Here is a 14,371-nt window from a genome sequence, read left to right as displayed (position 1 = left end):
CTCCTCCTCTTCCAGCTTTTCCTGATTCTGACACTACTTTTAATAAGAAGGAGAAAAAGAGTTAGCAGTCCAGAAAGGCAAGTTGGAGGAAGTCTAGTAGGACATGTGGAAACCCCACCCCTCTAAGGGAGATGCGCATTTCTTACCTGGATGGGGTCAGGGCCAGATCCCTCGTAGCTGGCTTGATTATCCTGGTAAGCAGGCTGGCTGGAGATTCATGTCCCCATGTGGGGTCATGTACTCTTTCCGTTGATCAGGTGTTGGAAGAGTTTGGGAGCCCTCCTTCACCTTTTCTACAAGGATGGGAATGTCGTTTTACGCTTGGCTAGCGGCCACGTGTCAGAAGTCGAGGGGTCTTGGCCCCATGCACATGAGCACTGTGCCAAGGCTTACTTTCTACCACGATCAAGAGAGAGAAGGGTATATGGTACCTCTTCTGTCCTTGGTTTGATGGATGCCAGATCATCCTCTCACGAAGACAGCATTCCTGCTCCGTCATCGACCCCTGACTTGGTTGCTGGTACCGTCCTTGGGATAGACCACTATTATTGGATTTGGACTGTTAGATCTCCTAGGAGGCCAGCCAAGCTCTCACCTCTGACTCTGCGTCTGGGCCAAGAGAAACCAAAGTGTTCCTTTTAGGAAGTTCTTGCACTCCTGAAGTGCAACAAACTTAGTGTGGTGACCATGGTCAGTGATGCCCCTCAAAGGTAGAAACCTCTGGAGTTGCCATGATTGGATCATGCAAGTTTGGCTTTGGAGAGAATTGATTAAATCTTGATTTGGAGACTTTTTTGCTTCTAGTAAGTTCATCAAGATACAGCATGCGCCCTGCCCCCCTTCCCTCCCCTGTACTCTCGAGGCAGCAAAGGCTCTTCAGGTTGACCTGTAAGTATGTGCACTGGCAGGGAGTCTCTCCATAGAGAGGCTCGATCTGAACGCATGGCCTTCTTAGCTTCTGAGCTGTTAGCCACGGAGTCTTCTGCCATTTATGCCCTCCAAGCAGTTTTGTTGGTTGACCAATGGTATGCTTTGCAAAGACAATGGGTTTATAAACCCCTGACTCTTTGGAAAAGTGCAGGAGACTTGTGCTGTCTGGTGGAAAGGCAGTGACCTTGCACACCATACAGTAAGCCAGTTGCAAACTGAGTTTTCAAAATGAGGCACATTCTGGTGTCCCAATTCTCAAAACAATTTTGTACAGAGGTAGTTCTAATACTGTGGAATCCATTGGTGTGAGAGTCCATGTCACTCTTGCAAAAAAGTCACATGCAGGCAGTGGTGGAGAAGTGGAGGGCTGTCCCCAGGACTCCTTGATCCACCACAGTGCCTCTTTCAAGGACTCTGGCTCTTCAGGGGCATCTGTGAGAAAACAAGTTGCAGCCATGCCTGCAGGATCATGGTAGAGGAAGGTTGCCTTTAATTTCTTGAGACCCTATGCACCTCCCTCTACTTTGAAGGATTCTATGCATGCACAGCCCTTTTGAGTCCTCCAATCTGGGAAGTTCAAGAAGAGAGGTAAGGGGGGACGTTGATATTGACATTTCCCTTCTACTGCCCTAATTGGTCATGCCATTAGGCCCAAACCTTAGTGAATATCCTTTGGTATGGGTAGTCACTACTTTTCTTGACCCTTGACGCCCCCTAACTTGCAGGTTGATAGCATTTTTAAACTAAACTTCCACATCACCGATAGCACTAGTATTATTGGCAGAGGTGAGAGGGATGTTAGAGAAAAAGCATTCCAGGTTGCTCAGGACTGATCTCTGGGTTTGTATAGCCCTGTTCCTGATGGAGAAGTCAACTGACGAACAGTTGTTGACCTCCTCCATTAACCAGTTTGTATTGTAAATGTGGTTCAGTATGAAAACCGTAAAATCTGGACTGACCGCCATGAAAGGAGACTTAATGCTTTCAAGGGATTGGAAAGAGGCATACAGTACTTCCTAAAGACCCACTCAACAGTCCTCTAAGAAGTAGCTCCACTTCTTCCTCATTGGAGCATTGTACTAGTTCAAGACCATGTCTTTCAGACTGTGAACTGCTCTCTGGTTGTTCACTCAAGTGTTCATACTGGTAGAAGCTTGGGCCTACCTACTTAGGATACATCTGTTGATGTATCTCAACAATTGGTTGACTATGGCCTCTGCAGAAAGGCAGTTGCTACAGGATCAAGATCGACTTCTCGCCATTTGATGGTATCTTGGAATCATAGTAGATTAGATGTTGGATCTCACACCTAAGCAGATTTTGATGTATCTGGGCATGTTGATGAACAGGGCATAAGCGAGATTCTTTCCTTCAGATGATCTCATCAGCAAGCTCAGAGAGAGAGTGCGACAGTTTCTGTCCAAGAGTGGTACTTCCTGGTTGATGTTGACAGTCTTCCCGTCCACCTTTCCTCACTAAAGGAATTTTTCCTTGCAGGAGAAACTCTTCCCTCATGGACATCTTCAGAGGTCCCTTCTGTGGTTTTTGAAGGATCACTGGTCTGCCTCAGGGGATCCCCTAAGCCACCCCGTTTCAGTGGGACAGTAGGTACTGGTCAATCTTAACGGGTGGCTGCATGAAGAAAAGCTTGGTGTCACAAGGCATAGGTTAATTACATAATAATACATGATTGGAGGTAGTGAATTAGACTGTTGTTACATAGTAAGAGGATTTATTGTCTAAGTTAATTTTCACAACAAAAATGAGCATAAATCTTCTTCAAAGCGAGTGAAATAGAAATTTAAATCTTGATATTACATAACAGAAGGATTATAAGTTTTTTGCTGGCTCTTAAATGATTTCATCAGTCAAATACAATGGAATTAACTTTTAACTAATACAGTAGTACCTCTACATACGAATTTAATCCGTTCCACAACCGACTTCGGGTGTAGAAAATGTTCGGTTGTAGAAACGAATTTTCCCATAAGAATACATTGAAATAGGATTAATCCGTGGTTGAGCCCAGAAACCTATGATAACTCCTTAATGAATTACTACACATACTTACACATGACAATAATGCACACTAAATTAGATAATAGAAAGGTAAAAAAGAATAATTATAAAGAAATAATAAATAAGAAACGGGTTTTTAGCGTCACTTTACCTTAGAAAATCCAGCGCAAGTGTCGGTCTTGCTACATAGAGAGGAGACAGACGGGCGGCGAGGAGGTAGAGAGGGTGACTACGATAAACGTACACTACCGTAACTTATTCTAACTTACACTAAGTGAACTTTGACCTAACTTAGCTTATTTATTTCTTTTATTTTTATATTTTATATTTTTTTTTCATTTTCTTTTTTTCTTTTTGATGATTAATTTTAATCACTTTCACTCTACATTTAATATTGATTGAATTTTTTTCTCTTCAATCTTTGCCGTTTTCTTTGTTTCACTTTCTTTCGCTTCACTCTTTGCCGTTTTCTTTGAACCACTTCCTTCCCCTTCATCACGAGTTCGCTTCATAGTTTTTTTAAAGAAGCTATCGATAGAAAGTTGCTTGGTACAGCTTTTCAGAATGTTTCGAAAATAAGTCAGGGAAACATCATCGAACTGCGCAACTACACGACAAACCTGCAATTTTTTTGGATGGTATTTGTCGATGAAGTCGACCACGTCTTGATATTTTCCTAACACCTCTTTGATTTGCGCCGAACCTAACAATGTTCTACCTCCTTGATCCCTTCCTCATCATCACTCATGTGCTCAGACATAGCATGGAGTTCCTTGAGCTCCTCTGTAGTAAGTTCGTCGTGATGTTCTTTAGCAAGTTCACTCACGCGGACGCCACGCTCATGCTTATTAATAATTCCTTGCTTTACTTCTAAAGGAAGCATTTCCTTATTCCTTTTCTCACCACTACCACTTGCCAAACTAAGCCTTTTAGGACCCCTGATTTACGTAAAATACCGTAAAAGGATGAACGTAAAAAACCACAGTTAAAACACAGTTAATAGCAGAACACACAGGGCACAACACACGAAGCCGACGAGAACAGAGGAATGTTTCCAGCCACGCTAATTGAGGGTCCCTCCGAGGTAGAAATGCTGCCTTCTATCGGCGGAAATAAAAAATACATCCGGCGCCATGAGTACCATCTACGTGCACGGGTATTGTTTACTTCGGGTGTCGAAAAAAAATTCAGGTGTAGAGTAGGAACGTGTTCGAATTGTACTTCGCGTGTCGAAAAATTTGGATACAATCGGTACGACGAAAATTGCTTGCTTCGTGTGTCAAAATAAAATTTGGGTGTAGAGTCGAAAAATTGCTCGAATTTTACTTTGGGTGTAGGAAAATTCTGATATAGATACGTTCGTGTGTAGAGGTTCTACTGTACTTGTACAATAATTACACACGGGGAGAGCAGACACTCGAAGAGACATTTACATGACTATGATTCTTACAAAAAGAAATTGTTGGACATCTTATGGCGTATGGACGTCCGCCATGGTTGAGGTAGACTTACCATGGCAGGTGGGCCTGGTGAGGGTTGCCCACTCAAGAGTAGGACTCGAACTTAGCTGCCTTCTACTCACATAATCTAGGCGTTCTTATTTCCCCTACATTGCTGGGGGGGTCTCAGGGTTTGTCTCTCCTAAGGGTAGCAGTGGCAGGTGATGTAACTGCACCAGACTGGTTCTCACTCTGCATCCCCTCTCCCCGTTCAGTACACGTGTTCTTTAGTCGGCAAATACCCAGCAATAATAAAAGTGGCTCGAACTGCTTCCCACAAAACCCATGGATCAGGGAGACAAGGTTATAGCTCGGCAATATCCGCCCTACTTCCTGCGCATTTACTGTACTTTAAATTTTTGGCTTTTGTTTAAAATAACATATTTTTCCGTGACATTAATAAGGAAGTCCCATTCGACTTCCTATCTCCAGACGTGCGACCGTTCTCAGATGTGTCTAAGGAGGGATGGCACGCACATTTTGGCGCCCTAGTTGCATCAGGTGTTTGGTCAGCAGAAGAGAAGAGTATGTATGTCATGTTGGAAATACAAGCAGCATTGATATCACTGCAAAGTTTCAAAGAACATTTGAGGAGGCATTTGGTATTATTGATGAGAGAAAACACCATAAAGTAGTAGCATGGGGCTTTGGTGTCAGCTCCTCTGCAAGTTGACAAAGCCGATCCAAATATGAATGACGTACCATGCTATAAAGGTCAGCCAGATACATCTTAGATAAGAAGAATGTACTAGCAGACAATGTTATGCTCAGTCATCCTTGCATGCTGGAAAGTGTTCTGGCATTGTGGGGATCACTGCGAATAGACCTGTTTACCACACAGCCAAACAAAATTCCCAGTGTTTTGTGTTCCCCTGTTCCAGACCCATGGATAGTGTTCAAGAATACTTTCAAATACTCTTAGAATCACCTGGACACCAATGCTTTTCCTCCATTCAGCCTGATTTGCTGGCTGATTAACAGTGTTGATCAAGCCAAGTCTGAGGATGCCCCTGGCAGCTCTTAGATGGCCACTTCTTGGTTGGAGACTATCCAGCAATTCCTCTGAATGAAAGGCTTTTTGTAATGGACTGCATAAGTAATGTCGGGGTTGTTGTAGCCTGTTGGTTAAGTCTCTGCCTGGTGATTGCCAGACTGGAGTTCGAGTCCCACTAAGACTTATTAGTTCCTTTAGTTTCTGTAACCTCACCATTCTTGTGAGCTAAGGATTTGGAGTTTGGGAGAGTCATAGGTCTACCTGGTGAGTCATCAGCAGCCATTGCCTGGCCCTCCCTTGTCTTCGTTTGGTTGGAGAAGGGGCTTGGGTGTTGATCATATTTGTATATGATCAGTTTCCAGGGCACTGTCCTGCTTGCTAGGTCAGTGTCACTGTCCCTTGCCTCTGCCATTGATGAGCGGCCTTTAAACCTGGGATGCAGCTCTCTACCAGGAAAAGTTGGCCATTTTCTTCGATTGGTGATGTAGAAGCCAAGGGTACTTCTCCAGTCAGAGTATCTCTAGCGCAGGTCGTAGACTTCCTCGTTTATCTTCATCGAGAGAAGAGCTTCTTGGTCGGTGCTCTAAAATGCTACCATTTCAGTTTTTTTTTTTTTTTACCTGAAGGGCATATTGTAGATATCTCCTGCTCATGGGAGTTTTTTTATACTAATGAGAAGCTTTGGCCATTCTTGCCCTCCTAGAGACCTCATGCCCCCAAAGTGGGACGTGACTTATGTTCTCTAGTCTCTTCCACATATCTTTTATGAGCCTTTGAGAAGGTCGTCCGACTAAGACCTAACCCGAGACGTTATTTTGCTATCTTTAACATTGGTGATGTAACTTATGTAATAACCTTTGCTGAGGATTGGAAGACAGTCTCCTTTATTTTGTCCCCAAATTCGTGGCCAGCTCAATGCACACGATCCTGGGTTCGAAACCAACTTCATCTTCTCTCTACTTGAGGGGTCGCGTGGTAATCAAGAGGAGGTGCTTTTGTATCCTAGAAGGGCTCTGTTGTGTTATTGTATGGGGAATTGATGTCTCTTGTTTGAGAGTCAATGACTCTTCCTTAGCGCTGGTAGAACCAAGAAACGCTTGTTGAATAATATGATCTTTTTAGATTTTGTGAGAACTGACTGTCATTAAATACCTTGTTAATAAATTCAAAAGCCATTCCAGCTCCGCTGAAGACATCTTGTATTTTAGTGGACTCGGATTTGCGTATCTGGGAAAAATACAAATGGTTTTACTTCAAAAAATATTTTTAATGAGAGGATATTAAATTCATTGCATGATAGGCTCATGAATGATTTTTTATAGGATATACGGTACTGTATTTTAAAAGGAATATTCAAGCACTTTGAAAAGAATCCGGTCATTAAATAGAAAGGATTTACATAATTTTGACATTTCTGTGTTCAAACTATTGCTGTAAAGAGTTGGCAGCGAGTAGATTGTCTTAGTCCGTGGCTTTTAAATCTAAATCTCATAATCCAATCTAATATTGTATTTTTTCCAGAACCTACTGCTGAAGAGTTAAAACGAATAATGATATCAAATGGAGGAACGTTTCATCATTACTACTCGAGGAGTAAGACAACCCACATAATTGCAAGCAATTTACCTGACACAAAGGTTAAAAATTTACGTTCAGATAGAATTGTGAGTCCTAAGTGGATATCAGATTCTTTGAAAGCTGGTCATTTGTTGGACTATACTAATTACATTCTTTATACTAATCAGTCTACCAAACAGCCCAAATTACTATTTAAGAGCGTATCTAGTACTGACAGTGTTATTCATCATGGTAATGGGGAGTCATCGAACTTGCCTTTGACTGATGAATTTGATAGTTTCAAAGAGTCATCAAAGGGAAGCGATGTGGAAACAAAGACTGACGAACATAAACAGGAACCTATGTTCTCTTATCAATCCGGAGATGAAGATTTGTTTTCAGATTCAGTTGAAATAAGTAGAAAAGAGAAAGCAATAGATTCAAATAAAGAAAAAGTAGAGAAACCTCTCCTTCGTAAGAAGAATGAAACTCCTTCCTATATGGAAGGAGAGGAAGATTTATTTTCAGAGTGTTTTGAAGCAGATACAAAAGGTAACGAACTGGAATCGGATAGCAAAGTTAACAAGAATGATTCTTCGACCATTAGCAGAAAGGAATCTTTTAAAAAGATTGAAGAAGATGAAGATCTATTTTCAGATTCATTTGAAACTGTTATGAAAGATTTGGATTGTAAAGAGAAAAATAGGGAATCTCCCAGTAAAAGTGAAAATGAATCCCCATCAAAAGCTAAAGAGGGTGTGGATGGTGCAGTACATCATAGAGCGCAGAGTAGCTCTCATCATATTAGCCCATCTAAAGGTCATTCAATGAGCACTGCCAATCCCAAGTTTCTCTCCGAATTTTATAATAACTCGAGACTTCATCACATTTCAACAATGGGAGCAATGTTCAAGCAGTATGTAACTGAATTGCAAAATAAGAAAGTAGGTTTTCCAGGGAGAAAGGCACTTGAAGAGTGGCTTAAAGGCAAGAAGCCAGTGAAAAACTCACCCGGTGGATATACACATGGGAATTCAACTGTTCCCTCAAAATATAATTCCAAAAATAAGAGAACTATTATGCATATTGATATGGACTGTTTCTTTGTATCTGTTGGTCTTCGTAACCACCCAGAGTTAAAAGGGAAACCAGTAGCTGTTACACATTCAAAAGGTTCTGGTAGGTCTCAAGTTCGTGAAGGTATGGATAGACAGTATGAGCTTAATTACTATAAAGAAAGAGCAGAAAAAAAGCTAAATGAAAAAATTAAATCTTCTAGTATGAGTAATGCACTGGATTCTTTCTCCAAAACTTCATTGCAAGGTGAAACTTCTGATGAAACCAAGGAAACTCTTGATGAAAAGTCAATTGCACCAAAATTTTCAATGCTTCCTCTCATTGATGAGTCGTGCTCAATGTCAGAGATTGCGTCATGCAGCTATGAAGCTCGAAAAGCAGGAGTAAGGAATGGAATGTTCATGGGACCTGCTTTGAAGCTGTGCCCAAACTTGAAAACTATTCCCTATGATTTTGAAGGCTACAAAGAAGTGGCCTATAAACTCTATGATATTGTAGCAAGGTTAGTTTTATGTTTTAAAGTACAATTTGGTAATTAATAATAACCATTCATGAATAAGGTTTATTTATCAGATAATTTGCTTTATAGTGATTCATAAGTTTATTATTCTATGAAAAGTTTTAAGGTTTTCATTTGTTTTATAACCTTGGTTAGAATTTAATCTTTCAAAATAATGTTACAGTACTTAAATTTGTGGGAACCTTGTGACCTTACACTGTGATGCTAACTATGGTTTGATATTAAGTTTACAAATCAAACACCCAGACATGGCTATCTGGTTATATTTTTTAAGTGTCTTGAGTGTAATATAACCTTTAGTTATTGCCCCCCACCTCTTTTTATTGTTTTGCCCTATTAATATTCCATTGACACTAAGTGATGCCATGCAAAATCCATCCCTTGAGATTTTTGTAAGAAGTAAAAATATTATCTCAGATAATTTGTTGTCCCGTAGCATTATCTCTAATTTTATAAACAGTAAACTAGAGCCGAGTGTGTTTTTCCCAGAAGACTTTTGGAATTCATAGATCCAATCCAATCCAATCTTGCAAGAATCTTAAAGGATTCTGTAATTATTTAACCAGTATAATGAAGTATCTTTTTTTATGAGTTTCAGGCTTTGGAAATTGAATTTTGAGAGATTTAAGAATTCTTTACCGTTGTTTATTTTACTGTGAAGTTTTAAGATACAGTGCTTTATTTGAAAGTGATTCTCTTAGATTTTTTTTCTCTGATTGCATTCTTTATCTGCAGTTTCACCCATGACATTGAGGCTGTTAGTTGTGACGAGATGTTTGTTGATCTAACAGAGCTGCTTAAAGATTGTCAAATTGCTCCACTCGACTTTGTCTCTTATCTACGCCAAGAAGTACAGGTTAGTTTGAGGAACGTTCTTTAAACTGATTTTATTATACTTTTTTATGCAGATTATATAAGTGAAAAAAAGGTTAAGCATTAAAACCAATAAAGTGCATTAAAGAGAAATGTCAGAAATAGTTATCAGAAAAAAAAAATAGCTTTTTGTGATAGTTTTGAAGTGTGCAAAGACTTGTTATAATTAGATTTTGAAGCCACTGGGTCACATTTCTACACACTAATTGGACTTTCCTGAAGCTTATGTTTGTAAATGAGAGAGGAGAAGGGGCCAAGGTAAAATTTGTTAAACAGCTGGGTTGAAGGATTATGGGAATGAATATCTATCCAGAGTACCAAGTTAACATTTTAAATCTCAGAAGTCAGATGGAAGAAGACTGAAAAGAATGGAGCAGAAATAAAAGATAGAAAACAATGAAGCAGAGGGTTGAAGGGATAATGCCAAGAATACTTAGTATCATTTAGGTACATTGCAAGTGCATGGTGTACAGTGTATTATAGGAAAAACAGTCAGAGAAGTCAACAACTTTATGTACCCATGTTCACTTCAGAATATTAAAATGATACAATTTGTTGTATTTGCAGGCTGCTACAAATTGCCCTTGCTCAGCAGGAATTGGCCCTAACATGTTGATAGCCAGAATGGCAACGCGTCGAGCAAAACCAAACGGCCAGCACATGGTGGATACAGAAAATTTATCAGAATATATGTTAAATGAAAAGGTTACTGATTTGCCTGGTAAGTTTACAGTCTGTGCTTTAAGGGGGCCGTCCGCCATGGGGTTTTGACATAACAACTTTCAGAAATCGAAAATTGTTTTATTGCTTCTATGTATGCATAAACATATCGTACATGCTCCCCAGAAGTTTCAGCCAATTATTTTTACAAATAACGAAGATATAGCGGTCTGCATGACTGAGTTTGAAAAAATCGTCTTTGTGTGTTATTTTTGCATATCTATAGTGATTTTTCACTTATGTTTTGAACTATCGTACGTCTGGCAGAAATGGGAGGCATTGGTAGAACGTAGTTGAATGAAATCTGCTCCTCAGAGAACAGAAGCCAAAGTTTCCAAACACTTACCGAAGTTATAATGCATGCGTTTGTTTACTTGAAGTTCGTATGTAGATTGTTTTCACAACGTCCTCGGGAACTTTATAGCAATGCCAATGTTACCTAAGGTCATAAAAAGAACAAATAGTCAATCATTTTTCCAAACAATGAAGATATAGCGGTCTTTAAATGATGACGTCACCCTTACTGCCTCATCTATCTGACTGAGTTCGACAGAATCGTAGTTCTCTCTCTCTCTCTCTCTCTCTCTCTAATTAAATAAAACTGCCATTTATACAAATACTATAATTCTCTCTCTTTCTCTCTCTCTCTCTCTCTCTCTCTTGAAGTTCGCATGTAGATTGTGCTTTCATAACATCCTCGGGAACTTTATAGCAATCCCAATGTTACCAAAGGTGATAAAAAGAAAAAATAGTCTATAATTTTTCCAAACAATAATGATATAGCGGTCTTTAAATTATGACGTCATACTTACTGTCGTCTGCATGACTGAGTTTGACAGAATCATAGTTATGTTTATTTTTGCATCTCTCTCTCTCTCTCTCTCTCTCTCTCTCTCTCTCTCTCTCTCTCTCTCTCTCTCTCTCTCTCGAATTATTCAAAGCTGCCATTTATACTGTAAGGACACCGATCCCTTCGTCGTCCAGAAAATCGACAAACTACTTATTTATTTAAATTCTCTCTTCGCCACACTGGTTTCCTATGTATATATATTCCGCTCTACCAGAGCTACATTTTGATATATGTATCGTTTCATAACATGTTTCTGTTGACCCATAATTCATATATTTGTAAGTGTAAAAAAACACATATATTTTGGCGGGCACTTCAATCTGATTTGGCGCCAACGTCATCCTACCTTTCCGTCCGCACCTTGTAATATACTTCCGTGCACATTCGAATAAAGTATCAGTTGATCTTGGTGACGCTTGTCTCACTGTCCTTACAATACAAATTCTATAATATCAATGTTCAACTCTCTTAGAATCAAATAATGGTTGATCTCTCTCTCTCTCTCTCTCTCTCTCTCTCTCTCTCTCTCTCTCTCTCTCTCTCTCTCTCTCTCTCAATTTGAACTGCCATCTACAGTATATCAACCAAATGCTATCACTCCAAAATTAAATTCATGATCTCTCTCTCTCTCTCTCTCTCTCTCTCTCTCTCTCTCTCTCTCTCTCTCTTACTCTTATGTTTCGATATATCGTACTTCTGGCAGAAATGAAAGGCATTGGTAGAGGGTAGCTAAATGAAAACTACCAGCTAAGAGAACATCAGCAAAGTTTCCAAAGACATATAGAAATTATAATGCATGTGTTTATTTACCTGAAGTTCGTATGTAGATTATGCTTTCACAACGTCTTCTGGAACTTTATAGCAATGCTAATGTTACATAAGATGATAAAAAGAACAAAAAGTAAGTGGAGAACAAAAAAAAAAAAAAGAACCAAGAAAGAGGGAAACATGAATAAGAGTAAAAGCTGAAACCTGCTAACTAAAACACTGGCAACAATGAGAGATCACTGGCAACTGGTAACATAGGAATAGTAAACTGAGGGTTCAAATACCTCGTTTAGGGTGCATTTATGTAAGAATAAACAATAAAAGTTATCATAATAATATTATCTTGATTTCTTTAAGAAAAGAAGCTAAAATTTGTTGCAAATCTTTGGGAGCTCATAACTCAAAAACATACTTATTCACACTTAGGTACATTTTTCTCACTTATTTGTGGTTCAATATTAGAGAGAAAGATATCATTGAAAAGAAGAATAAAATTCCCACAATTCTGTCAGACAAAATTTTGATTTTCTTTTTATATTTTATTTCACGATTATTTTCCGTCTAGACGAGGAAAAAAAATAAAAATTCACTAAAAAAAAACAAAAAGGAAAATCAAAATTCTGTCTGACAGAATTGTTCGGTTGATAGAGTAGTTTTTATGGTATAAGTTTCAATAGAATTGATATTATAGTAGTGGGGAAAAATGTACCTAAATTTTCTTTTTAAATCATGATTTTTGCTAATAAATCCAATAGTTTTGGATCAAATGACTTGAAATTTTTATATGATGAAGGTATTATATATGTCTAAAACATATATAGAAATGGTGTAATTTGGATCATTAGAAAAAAAATGGCGGACGGTCCCCTTAAGCGCTTGTATTGCTTAGTACGTGTTCCATTTTGTATTAATTCTATGAACCTCCCCATGTCTTTATATTACTTCTCTCTCAAAGATGTCTAAATGTCGAAGGCTCCCCAAAGACTAAATGAAATTGTGCTTTAATAACTAGTAATAGCTTTACCACTCTACTGGAATATTGAAATCATATAGCAGTGTATGAGTGTATGTGGGTATGCCTTATTTCCTTTGTCTTGGACTTCTTTAGTCTAGTGGTTTATTGGTGGAGTTTCTATCTGCAGATCCTATTGTGATTTTGGGATTTGGGGAGTTCTATAAACACTATTATCTCTCATAGATTAATAGGGATGTATTTTTTTTTACTTTGCTTTGCATTCCAGTAAAGGGTTGTAGTGGCTTATGTGGCAACGGTCCTGACTGGCAATCGCCAGACTGGGGTTCGAGTCCCGCTCAAACTCGTTAGTTCCTTTGGTCGCTGCAACCTCACCATCTTTGTGAGCTAAGGATAGGGGGTTTTGGGGAGCCTCTAGGTCTATCTACTGAGTCATCGGCATTCATTGCCTGGCCCTCACTGGTTGTAGCTTTGGTGGAGAGAGGGCTGGGGTGCTGATCATATGTGTATATGGTTGGTCTCTAGGGCATTGTCCTGCTTGTTAGAGCAATGTCTGTGGCCCTTACCTCTGCCATTCATGAGCAGCTTTTAAAAAACCTTTAAAGGTTGTTGAAGGATTTTATTGCTGGGTGATACCTTTCCCCTGTTATGTGCTGGGACAAAATTTTCATTTGAATTACACTTGAGAACAGGTCGCCTTAAGAAAAAATATGTGCAGTTAGTAGAGGACTGATTAGAAGATTCCAGTCATGAAAGAAAATTGTCTTTTAGTTCAGGATAAATGACAGAGAAGACTTGGATAGTTGATTATACTGATGGGGATGTTGCTATTGATACTATGCCTAATGCCAAACTTGCAGTGGTTGCTGTAAATAAGCTTTTACAGCTTCAACAGCATTTTTTTTAAATTTTGCCTTGTGAAGTATAGAGAGGCTAGCAAACCTTTGGGCAAAGAAGGCAGTGATCCTAGGCTAACTTGCCCTGTTTTAATCCTAGGCTAACTCTTCAAGCTTCGCATAGTGGGTTTGATATACCAGTCAGTAAAGGTGCTGTTTGTATACAGTGCTTTATTAAGTTATACTGTAGTCTCTCCTTAAGCCTCATTTTTTTCAGGTTGCTTTACTCCAGATTCTTGTATTGCAAAATTTTTACATCTATGCTCTGGTCAGCTTTATATGATTGGATTCAGTGATAGAAGACCATGCTGGCAGTCTGGTTCCTAATATCCCTCTGCCCTCTGAAGGAAGTGCTTATGAGCAACATTTTTATACCTTTATCAATAATAGGGTATATTGGATGTTTCCTGTAGATCTGAAAACTCAGATTTTCAATAGTTCTTAAAAAACTTCAACTAGAACTTGGAACAGTTTCATCGGGTTTTGAATGGCTGTGGAAATCACCCCGGTGTAGGTTTAGCCACTACCTTATCTTAGTTTTTACTAAGCAGTGTTGATGTTGGTCATAGTACCTCGGCTGCAGTAAAGTTCCTTGCCTAGTACAGGGCCAGTGAGTTGTGAACAAAAGTGAAGGCTTGAAGATTCCAATTTGAAAGATTCTCCAGAGCAGAATCCTGAAGGTGAGAAAAATACTG

The 14,371-nt window shown here is 39.1% G+C and overlaps 1 protein-coding gene across 1 annotated transcript in view; it reads left to right on the top strand.

Annotated features, from left to right (window-relative positions):
- LOC137638591 (DNA repair protein REV1-like) overlaps positions 1-14,371 on the top strand; it is a 104,565-nt gene that overhangs the window by 28,828 nt on the left and 61,366 nt on the right. The window contains exons 4-6 of the mRNA XM_068370795.1: positions 6,964-8,578; positions 9,332-9,452; positions 10,037-10,190. Coding sequence (XP_068226896.1) covers positions 6,964-8,578; positions 9,332-9,452; positions 10,037-10,190 — 1,890 coding nt within the window. The remainder of the gene's footprint in view (positions 1-6,963; positions 8,579-9,331; positions 9,453-10,036; positions 10,191-14,371) is intronic.

Source organism: Palaemon carinicauda, chromosome 3 (assembly GCF_036898095.1).
Source record: "Palaemon carinicauda isolate YSFRI2023 chromosome 3, ASM3689809v2, whole genome shotgun sequence".
Taxonomy (NCBI): domain Eukaryota; kingdom Metazoa; phylum Arthropoda; class Malacostraca; order Decapoda; family Palaemonidae; genus Palaemon; species Palaemon carinicauda.
Note: the sequence above shows the minus strand (reverse complement) of the source record. Positions and strands in the feature narration are given on the sequence as shown.